This window comes from Suricata suricatta, chromosome 10 (genome assembly GCF_006229205.1).
Source record: "Suricata suricatta isolate VVHF042 chromosome 10, meerkat_22Aug2017_6uvM2_HiC, whole genome shotgun sequence".
Taxonomy (NCBI): domain Eukaryota; kingdom Metazoa; phylum Chordata; class Mammalia; order Carnivora; family Herpestidae; genus Suricata; species Suricata suricatta.
The window spans coordinates 63132353-63144197 of NC_043709.1; the positions used below are offsets into that span (position 1 = coordinate 63132353).

Genomic DNA, 11845 nt, shown 5'->3' on the forward strand with positions numbered 1-11845 from the left:
AAGCACTCTTGATTCCCCTTCCTTTGCTTACAGTGCTCTACTTAATTTTCTTCCACAGCACTTATCACTTAACATACTTCTAAGCTGTTTATTTATTATGGCTTATTATTTTTGTGTCCTCTAGCCAGAATACAATTTCCATGAAGATCTTTGTTATTCAAAATGTATTCTTCTTTAAAGATTTTCTTTTTAAGCAAACTCTACACCCAATACAGGGCTCAAACTCACAACCTCAAGATCAAGAGTCACATGTCTACCAATCGCCAGCCAGGTACCCCCAAAATGTATTTCAATGCCCTACTGCCTGACAAAGAGTAGGATCTAATGCCTTTATATTCAAGTTTTATTAAAATAAAGTAGCAATTGCTTTTTAAAAATTACAAGTCAACAGGTTGTTTTGCGGGCAAAAAAGAATTGAGAAGATACCAGTAAAGGTTAAATTCACCTTAGCATAAAAGGAGGAACACAGCAATAGCACCTTCATCAAGATCTTCTTGAAGAACTTAAAAATAAGACAACTATAAACAGAATATTTACACAACTAAGAAATTGTATCCAACTAAGAAATTGTATCCTTAATCAATTCTGAACTTCAGCATATGTTTTTAATATATCTTGTGTCAAACTCTTAAACAATATCTTGTCAGAAGTCAAATTAATGAATATAAATCATATATATGATTTGACTACTCATGAGTAATACCCAATATGTATTAATAACAGTTTTGCTGGGGCGCCTGAGCGGCTTAGTAAGTTAAGCGTCGACTTTGGCTCAGGTCATGATCTTGGGGTTTGTGAGTTCAAGCCCCACATTGGGCTCTGTGCTAACAGCTCAGAGCCTAGAGTCTGCTTTGGATTCTGTGTCCGCCCCCCCCCCCGCCCCTACCCTGCTCATGCTCTGTCTCTCAAAAATAAATAAATAAATATTGTTTAAAAATTAAAAAAAAAATTTTGCTGAGCTACAAATGTCAATCGCACAGTTGGTTTGAACGGTATCAGAGGTCTGAGTAGGATATGGTAGATCATGACAAGTCAGAGCTCCTACTGCAACAACTAGAAGAGACTGGCTAAGTCATAAAACCTTGTCTTTGGTGATGAGAGAGAAGCTGCAACGACAAATGATATCCCAGAAAGATGTTCTTCTGTTCCTGAGGGCATTTGCAGATCTGGGACCGGGGGGAAACCGGCAGAGCTTCAGGCAGTTGCACAGGACTGGCACTACGAACTGGAAACTGAAGGAGCTCTTAACATATGACAGATTTCCTTCCATATGATGTTTTCAAGTTCTAAGGAGGAAGATGGGAGACTGGGGGCCAGCCTGAAAAGGCACTCTAATATCTCTGTGGTTTTGTGGAAATTCCAGTGGAAGGAGGAAACTTGCATCAAACAAACAACAGGTCTCCCCCATAAGACATTTGCCAGATTTAGAAGCTTACAAGGTAATAGACCAAAAAGCTAATCTCAAACCTCTCAAGAATAGACTGACTCTCCCTTGGTGTTTTAGGATGAAGTTAACAAGAAAAGGACAACGTCTAAATCAAATGGCTGAAAAGGTCATGCCTAAGGAGCAGAGGTAAATCAGAGGTAGAAGGAGTGTAATTAAAATGGCTGAGGGGGCACCTGAGTGGCTCAGTCGGCTGAGCATCCGACTCTTGATTTCAGCTCAGATCAAGATCTCATGGTTGTTGAGATGGAGCCCCGCATTGCACTCTGTGCTGACAGGGTGGAGCCTGCTTGGGATTCTGTGTCTCCCTCTTTCTCTGTCCCTCCCCTGCTTGCGCTCTCTCAAAATAAATAAATACATTATTTAAAAAAAAAAGTGGCTGCTCAGCACTAACCCAGCTCAATTCCTGACTGGATTGAAGCAATCAATCTGCTTCTGTCTACATGAAGGAAGCTCAAGGCCTTTCCAGATGGAAAAATTATGTCACTTACAATTTCTAGCTTTTTAAATATGTAATGTCCAGCATATAATCAAAATTTATAAGACAAGCAAAAGGGCAGGAAATTATCACAGAGAAGAGAGAAAAACTCAGAAATACAAGGAGATACACAAACTATCCAGTTAGTAGGAGATTTTTAAATAGCTTTTACAAGTATATTACAGAAAATGAATTGTATCACAGCCACAAATGACTAGAGAAAAGCTAGAAGGCTCTCGTTTTTACTCTTTTATCCTGTACTAGACTATAAAGGCAAAAAATAAAAAGGAAGGGGAAAGAGAGGAGCTATTTAGGATAAACAATCAATTAAACCTGAGTCAAGAGTACATTATGTGTGAAGAAATAAAGAAGTCTATGATAAAATCCAGGTTCTAGCTTGAAAAACTGGTTTGCTGGTTCTACCTCTCACCATATACAGGATAAAGAGAAAGCATTACATTTGCATGCATATCCAAACATCTGTATATTTTGCAAGGGGCAGTTGTTTTGTTGTTGTTTGTTTTTTTTTTTAAGGATCAAACCATTTTATTCAAAGGGTTCGGGGAAAAGGTCGAAGAGGAGAAGGTGATCCTACATCCTGAGCCCGGCAGGAATCTTCCCAGCCTTACAGTCGCCGAAAAAAAAAAAAAAAGCTTGAAAGGGGCAGTTTTATATACTAAGGTTTTACGACATCTAAGCTGTAAATATACTTACATAACTGTTATCCGTAAATAAGTCATCTTGATATGTTTGTCTGAAAGAACTTATTTAATAGAAGAAACTGGTAACATAAATTCTATGCCCATCTACCTATCTTGCTAAAAGTAACTCTCTATGGTCAAAGGTGACAAGAGCCAACTACTAAAAATATAAATTAAGCGATAACCACTTTTTTAAGAACCCTAAACCTGAATATGTTCACAGGAAAAGTATACACTACCCTATCCAAAAGTAATTCGATAATTTAATTATCTTCCTACTAAGACTAGATCCTTTGCATATACAATTAGAGATTATATTTTTAAATCTAGTTAAGATATATATAAAATATCTTAAAATAATACCAAATAGTACCAAAATACACCCTTGAAGGCAATTAAAACCACCATTCTTCCACTCTATTTCATGGCTATTTTACATCTACTAACCAAACAATGCAAAAAATGAGAAAACATCAATAAAAAAAGGAATACTGTACCGGGAGAAACAAAATTCTAATTGTTTCTTCAGACATTCTTTTAGGTCTTCTGTAGAAATTGCTGAATTGCTTTCTCCTGAAGGTAGGAAACAGAAGAAAAGTTAATACCAAATTACCATAGGTGGTAAATATTGCAAACTGTTGTACTCAGAGTAAGTCACAAAGTAGGCACAAATTAAAATTCATGACAAAACTATTATTTTTAGAATTCAGATAGCACAAAGTCTAAATTCTTTCAACTTATCTATTCTTTCTTTAGAAAGATCAGATCAGTTTAAAAATTATTTTATCAAGAAATGAACAAAGCACCATTAATACTAAAAGCACTTGGCTATCTTTTGTAAAAAATACTACCCTAAATACTTCTGAAATGTGATAACTACTTACTCCTCTAATGAAAGCTCAAAGAACAAAACAGTAATCTAAATTTGAAGGAACTAGTTAAACAAATTGGGATACATATCTCTTTGTTTCCCCACATCTGTAATACTGATACTAAATCTGATATTAGTCAGACTTCTTAAACTTCTCTCTCTTAATGCTCTTTTCTTTTTATTCCTTGATTTTAGAGCACTGTATCTTCCTAAAAACATTTAAAACATTCAAACATCCAAAGTTTCAGATCAACTCTCTAACAGCCTCCTATTCTGTATATTATTTAAACTCAGAACAAGACTTCTTTTGTTGTTGTGTTTTTCCCCCAGAACTCAAGCCTGGAAAACCATCACTCTTTCATTAGAATCTTACACAAAACATCACAGACTCAAAGTCCATAATTTATCCTCTTCTTAAATGCATTTGTGACTAGGTTAATTTCCTTTAAATATACAGACAACAGAATATGCGTAAGATAAATTTTGTGCATGACTTTACCACTACCTTGTCTTACTAGCCAAAATTCAAAGTGATATTAGATATTATTAACTTCATTAAAAATTAATATAAGGTGGGGCAGCGGGTTGCTCAGTTGGTTGAGCGACCAACTTCAGCTCATGTCATGATCTTGCAGTTTGCAGGTTTGGATCTACGTCAGGCTCTCTGCTGACAGCTTGCTCAGAGCCTAGAGCCTGCTTCAGATTCTGTGTCTCCCTCTCTCTCTGCTCCTCCCCCGTTCAGCTCTGTCTCTGTCTCTCAATAATAAATAAATGCAAAAAAAAAATTTTTTTTTTAAAAGAAAATATAAGGGGCACTTGGGTGGCTCAGTCAGTTAAGCATCCAACACTTGATCTCGTCTCAGGTCACGATCTCACAGTTCCTTATTTCGAGCCCCACATCAGGCTCCAAGCGGAAAGCATGGGGCCTGCTTGGGATTCTCTCTCTCCCTCTCTCCCTCTGCTTCCTCCCCTGCTTGTGCGCTCTCTCTCTCTCTAAATAAACTTATTTTTTAAAAATGTAGGGGGGCCTGGGTGGCTTAGTCGGTTAAGCATCTGGCTTCGGCTCAGGTCATGATCTCAGAGTTCATGGGTTTGAGCCCCGCATTGGGCTCTATGCTGACAGCTGGCTCAGAGCCTGGAGCCTGCTTCAGATTCTGTATCTCCCTCTCTCTCTGACCATCCCCTGTTCCCACTGTCTCTCTCTGTCTCTCAAAAATAAAGAACATTTAAAAAAAAATGTAGGAAGAAGCATTCTATTTCCAGGGCACCTGGGTGGCTCCGCAGGTTAAGCATCTGATTTCAGCTCAGGTCATGATCTCGCAGTTCAAGAGTTCGAGCCCCAATATCAGGCTCTGTGCTGACAGCTCAGAGCCTGGAGTCTTCTTCGAATTCTGTGTCTCCCCCTCTCTCTGCTCCTCCCCTGCTCGTACTCTCTCTCTCATAAAAATAAACAAGCATTAAAAAAAAAAGCATTCTATTTCCATGTATATGCAATCCTTCCAATACAAAATCCAACCACCTAAATCTGCTAGCTTAATAAGCAAGAAGATTTAACTTTTCAGTGTCATTACTTATTAAAAATAATGTCAAATTTATTAAAAATATCAGCTGGTTGCCTGGTTGCCACATTACTGAAACCAACTCTACATTTACCGTACCCAGCGGTTAGGCATATTACGACTATATGTAGGTTGGAGAACCTACCACCTTACATTTTTATATGGAAATATCACCCATGCTACTTCAGGAATCAACTTAGAAGCTGACAAAACTTAGAAATCTAGTCCAAATGTTTATAATAAATAAGGAAATTGAGGACAAAGGTTTGTATACCTTGACTGAGGTCAAAGAACTAAACAGCAATAGGAAAGAGTATTCCCTATTACATTTATTTTCCAAAGAGAGATTAAGTCAGAAAAATTAAGTTAGGTAGTTGGGGTTTATGGCCCATTTTTAGTTTCTTTTAAATCTTATCCGTTTTAAATCCAGGCAACTACTAAACCCGTGCTAGTTTTATAAATGTAAAAAAAAAAACATATTTCACAAGTTGAACTGCAGTAGAACCATGTTTTTAATATCATATTCTTAAAATTAATCCCTCCAATTTCACATTTATTTTTGAAAGGGGGGGGGTGGAGAGAGAACAAGCAGGGGAGGGAAAGAGAGAGAGAGGGAGACACAGAATCTGAAGACAGCTCCAGGCTCTGAGCTAGCTGACAGCACAGAGCCCGACGTGGGCCCAAACTCATGAACCGTGAAATTATAACCTAAGCCAAAGTCAGACACTCAACCAACTGAGCCACCCAGGCGCCCCTACATTTCACACTGACAAAAGTAATGGGAAAATTGACAGAACTTGCACTGATCCCCATTAATAGACCAAGAAACTTGGGGCTCTGAAAAATTATAACTGAGGTCTCTTTTTAACTATTTTTCCCCTTTTATCTTTAATTTCACACTCTCCTAAATAGAAGTTTTCTTTAAACATGCCTTTGAATTATCAGGGGCACCTGGGTGGCTTAGTTGGTAAAGCATCAGACTTGCCCTCAGGTCATGATCTCAAGGCTTTTGAGTTTAAGCCCCACTACAGGCTCTGAGATTCTGTGCCGACAGCTCAGGGCCTGGAACTGCTTCCTGTTCTGTGTCTCCTTCTCTCTCTGCCCCTCCCCCTCTCATGCTCTGTCTCTCTCTGTATCAAAAATAAACAAAACATTAAAAAAAATGAATAAATTACAATTTTCATGTCTGCCCATTTGAAAACAGTATTTATAAAACTCACCTAACATTTCATTAACATACAGTTCTTTTCAAATAAAACAAATTGATCAATGCCATAGGTTTATTAGAACAATGATAAAGAAACTGTAGGGGGAAAAACACTAGTTTACTGTATGCTCATTTTACCAATAAAAGCATAAAGTTTACCAGGAATGTCATATATTTGGTAACTCAGATCTTCTGGCCCTAAAATCATCCCATCAGTTGATTCTTCAATGCTTATAGTATTTCTGGTGGTTTCACAAGATGAATACATTACTTCGTATTCCTTACACATATCATCTGAAAGCTCTGTATTACCTGTATTAAAGAAAATATACTGAAAGTAAACAGAAATTCCTTAAATCCAATCTTTAGGAACTCTGAGCACTATGTCTTTTATAATAAGTTTTTAAAGAATTCTACCAGTTGGGAAATGTCTACATGATTTTAATAAGAATTCTCTTCCCAAGGGAGATAAGTTTTGACCATTATGGACAAGCTAAAATGATTAACAATAGTTAAAACTCATATAGCACTATTTATGTATCAGACAGCTTCTTGCACTTTATTCACTTAGTTCTCAGAAAATCCTATGCCAAAAGTAATTATTATTAATGTTTTACAGATGAAGGAAACAAGAACAGAGAAGTTAAGTCATTAACCCAAAGTCAAACAGTGAGTAAATAGCACTGGCAATGATGGTATCATCAAAATTAATTTATAAATACCATAAGTGGGTTAAACGCTAGACCCAAAGACAGAGCTACTATTTGAAATTAGTGACAATCCATTCATACTAAAAATAAGAACTGTGTACAAATTAATGTTAAACATTTATAAATATATTTAATCAAATAATCAAAAGATGTACCCCAAAGTTCTATAAACTGGTTTGACCTTATGTTTAACCAAAATATGAGGTGTTCTGATATTTAGGACTTACCCTCAGAATGAGACCCTGATGTTGCTGCTGTTTCATGCCAAGAGGTTTCAGTTCCATGAGTTACTGGAGTGGCATCAGTATTTCCAGGAGGAATCTCTTGCCATACTTTAGCATTAGGATTTAAACTGGTTCCTTTAGATGTTACCTGCTAAATAATCAAAGGATAAATTTGTAAATTTTAAGTCGGGGTATTAATGGACTTGTCTTTTTTTTTAATCTTTATTTTTGAGAGAGAAAGACAGAGTGTGGGTGGGGGAGGGGCAGAGTGAGAGAGAGGGAGACACAGAATCTGAAGCAGGCTCCAGGCTCTGAGCTGTCAGCATAAAGCCCAATGCATGGCTCGAACTTAGGAACTGGGAGATCATGAACTGAGCTGAAGGCAGATGCTTAACTGACTGAACCACCCAGTTGCCCCTTTAACAGACTTTTCTATTACTTAAATGTGAAGGAAATCCCGGTCATATTAAGTAATTTAATAGTATTAAATATTATAAGTTTGAGCTCTACTTAACAATAAATCTTTTTAAGTAGATGGGCTTGAAATGTATATGTATAAAATTTAGCTACCTACACAATAAAAAAAATGTATCTCTGAACAATTAATACAGAAATGCTGCTTTAACCCCAACCTACTTACATACATTATAAATCTACTCAAACTATTAATCTTTCTTTGGCTTTATTCTTGTGTATTTAGAGCAAATTTCTTAGTTATCTAGAATGATTTTCTGAAGTATAGAATTCCTATTGCCATTTATACCATAATAGAGACCTTCGATTCTGAACATATGTAACATTTGGAAATTTTTCCCAAGTTAAAAAACAGCAATCTGGGGTGTCTGGCTAGCTGAGTCAGTAAAGCATGCAACTCTTGAAGTTGTGAGTTTTGAGCCACACACTGGGTGTAGAGATTACTTAAAAATAAAATCTTGGGGGGCATTTAAGGGGCTCAGTTGGTTAAGCGTCCAACTTTTTTTTTTTTAAATGTTTTATTTATTTTTGATACTGAGAGAGACAGAGCATGAGAGGGGGAGGGGCAGAGAGAGAAGGAGACACAGAACCGGAAGCAGGCTCCAGGCTCTGAGCTGGCTGGCAGCACAGAGCCTGACGCGGGGCTTGAACCCACGAACGTGAGATCTGACCTGAGCCGAAGTCGGAGGCTTAACCAACTGAGCCACCCAGGCGCCCCAAGCGTCCAACTCTTGATTTTGGCTAAGGTCAAGATCTCACAGTTCATGACATAAAACTGCAACAACAAAAACTAAAAATAGGGGAGCCTGAGTGGTTCAGTGAGTTGAGCATCCAACTTTGGCATCATGATCTCTCAGATTGTGAGTCAGAGCCTTGCATTGGGCTCTTGGTTGCCCGCCTGCTCTGGATCGTCTGCCCGCCTGCCCCTCCCCCACTCGTGCTCTCTCTCAAAAATAACATTAAAAAAAAAAAGAACCAAAAGACTATGAAAATAAAATTCTAGAAAAATTCTACATATATGCACACAAGTATGAAAATAAAGTACCACTGAACTACCTATCAGATTAGCAAAGTACTTAAAAATAATTCCCGGAGGAGCCAAGATGGCGGAGAGGAAGGGAGCTCTGTAAACTCTGCCCCATCTATTGAACTGAGAAGGACATTACTCTCATCTGCAAGAGCAGAAGGAGAAAATACAGAATCCAGAAAGAAGACAACCTCAAAGATACTTGAGTGAGGGCTTGCGAGTGAACTGGGGAGATTGGAAAACTGGCCAGCCCGAGAAGGGCAGGGGAGGTGGGAGCCCCAGCCCAACACAGGGCAACTGCGCAGAAACCGAGAGACAAAGGGAAGAGACAGAGAAACTGAACACGCTCATAGTACTGTCTCTGGGGAAGAGATAAAGAACGTTTAACCACGCTTGGAGAGAGAAACTCTCACTCCATATATAACTGCTGGGTAGCCCAAATCCCGGACCCAGGTAGCGCAAGGGAAAGAACAGCTTCCAGCCCTGCGCCATCTCGGCAGGGAGTCAGCGGCCGCCCAGAGCCCGAGAGACAAAGGGAAGAGACAGAGAAACTAAACACCCTCATAGTACTGTCTCTGGGGAAGAGATAAAGAACATTTAACCGCGCTTGGCGAGAGAAACTCTCACTCCATATATAACTGCTGGGTAGCCCAAATCCCGAACCCAGGTAGCGCAAGGGAAAGAACAGCTTCCAGCCCTGCGCCATCTTGGCAGGGAGTCAGCAGCCACTGTCGACCTCGGTTTTGGGAGTGGGGGCACGTACCTCATCTCCACGGTGCATCTTGCCCCAGCACTGGCTGCGCGAATCCCAGATCCCGGACCCAATAGGGAAAAAAATAGCCCCTACACCTGCGTGATCCCAGCAGGGAGTTGGCAGCGGAGGAGGCCTGGGCGCATGCTCAGACTGCACCAGTCCCAGCTCATTTCCGGCAGTGCTGGCGCCTTGGGCAGCAGCAGCACAAATCCCAACTGGTGCCAAGAGAAACTCATCCCTCCCCCAACGCGATTAAGATCCGGTTGGGGGCTGGGAATCCGCAGTTGTGTCTGTGACTCGTGCACTTCACCTCCTGCTGCGCACCTCGCCTCAGGCAACATACCTCGCATCAGGTGGCACACCTCACCTCAGGCAGGGGCAGCCGAAATCCCTGCCTGAGCCAAGACAAACTGATCCCTCCCCCTAAGAAGCCAGCCACCAAGCAAGTACATCTCATCTGTGGTAACATAAAAGTGCATGGACAAGAACTGTGAACCAAGGCAGGCCTGGAAAATACAACTTGGCTCAACCATGACACAAGGAGATCGGACTCATTAGAGTGGCCTACAGTGCGTAGTTCCAGCAGAGCTTGCCATACTGGCATTCTACTCTCTGCAGATACCAAGGCGGTGCCTATGAGAGCAGCCTCTGAGACCTACCACACCAAAGCATGCCTAATCATGATGGGGAGCTGCTGCTTTTTTTTTTTTCCTTTTTCTTCATTTTTTCCCCCTTTTTTCTTCTTTTTTATTGTACTTATTTTTTATTATTACCTTTTTTACTTGAAGTTTTTAAATTTTTACTCATTTTCCTTTTTCCTTTCTCCCTTTTTTAACCTTCTTGTAATCCAAATATATTCTCCCATATCTCATCCTTACCTCTCCCCTCAACTGGTTATACACTTTTAGACTGTCCATTGTCCTTTGTTGTCTCTGACCCCCTTTATTTTTTTTCTTCTCTTCTTTTCATCTCTTTCCTCTCCATTTTCTTTCTTTTCTTTCCCCCTTTTAATGTGTGTGTTTGTTTGATTTTTCTCTGCGTTTGTGTGCTTCTGTTCCCTCTGTGTTTGTCTGTCTGTTTTCCTTCTTAGGGCTACACCAAGAAACAAGCCAAAGTGTGCATGATGTTGAGTAGGGAAATAAAATATTCAAGGCACAACAAGAGAAACTGAGAGACATTTTAAGAGAATATTTCCTGAAATGACAGGCCCTGGACAGGCAATAAGCCTCCTTTAACAGAGAAATATTGACAGGTGCACAGTGCACGAGCTTTCTAAAGTGACAAGAGACAGAAAACTAGCAAAAATGACAAAATGAAGGAACTCTCCCCTGAAGAACCTCCAGGAAGAAGTCAAAACCACAGAACAGCTAAAAGCAGATCTAGACAACATACTGGATCAAGAATTTAAAAACTTGTCATAAAATTAATCGCTGGGGTAGAAAAAAGCATCAAAGAATCAACTGAGACAATGACTAGGCACTTTGAAAAATAGGTGTGATGAGTTTAAAAGGGCTATAAATGAGGTGAATAACAAAATGGAGGCAGCCACCTCAAGGATTGATGAGGCAGAGAGAAGAATAGGTGAATTAGAAGATATAGTTATAGCAAAAGAGGAAACTGAAAAAGAGAGAAATTAATCCAGGAGCAGGAAAGGAGAATTCGAGACCTGAGCAATACAATCAAGCGGAACAACATCCGTATCATAGGAATTCCTGAAGAGGAAGACAGAGAAAGGGCCTGAAGGGATACTAGACCAAATTATAACTGAGAATTTCCCAAATCTGGGAAAAGAAATAGACACTCAAATTCAAGAGGCACAAAGAACCCCCTCAAGACGTAATTTGAATTGGCCTTCGGCATGACATCATAGTGAAACTGGCAAAATATAAAGATAAAGAGAGAATTCTGAAAGCAGCTAGGGAGAGAAGGGCCCTCACATACAAAGGGAAACCTATCAGAGTGGTTACAGACCTATCGAATGAAACTTGGCAGGCCAGGAAGGAATGGCAGGAAATCTTCAATGGGATGAACAGAAAAAATATGCAGCCAAGAATCCTTTATCCAGCAAGCCTGTCATTCAAAATAGAATGAGAGATAAAAGTGTTCCCAAATTAAGAGAATTCATGACCACCAAACCAGCCCTACAGGAAATCCTAAGAGGGACTCTATAAGGGAAATGTTGCAAAGAATACAAGGTGCCAGAGACACCACTATAAACATGAATTCTAGGGAGAACACAATGACTCTAAACGCACATTGTTCAATAATAACACTGAATGTAAATGGACTGAACACTCCAACCAAACGACACAGGGTAGCAGAATGGATAAAAAACATAACCCATCTATTTGTTGTCTACAAGAGACTCATTTTCGACCTGAAGACACCTTCAGGTT

The 11845-nt window shown here is 39.5% G+C and overlaps 1 protein-coding gene across 6 annotated transcripts in view; it reads right to left on the reverse strand.

Moving 5' to 3' along the window:
• LARP4 (La ribonucleoprotein domain family member 4) overlaps nt 1-11845 on the reverse strand; it is a 74995-nt gene that overhangs the window by 39277 nt on the left and 23873 nt on the right. For 4 of the 6 annotated variants that reach the window (XM_029953917.1, XM_029953918.1, XM_029953915.1 and 1 more), the window contains 3 exons: nt 7198-7345; nt 6420-6572; nt 3121-3196 (listed from right to left, as the gene is read on the reverse strand). In XM_029953917.1, coding sequence (XP_029809777.1) covers nt 3121-3196; nt 6420-6572; nt 7198-7345 — 377 coding nt within the window. Of the gene's footprint in view, nt 1-445; nt 500-3120; nt 3197-6419; nt 6573-7197; nt 7346-11845 lie in introns of those variants that run through there. The other 2 variants (XM_029953916.1, XM_029953919.1) reach the window with 2 other exon arrangements.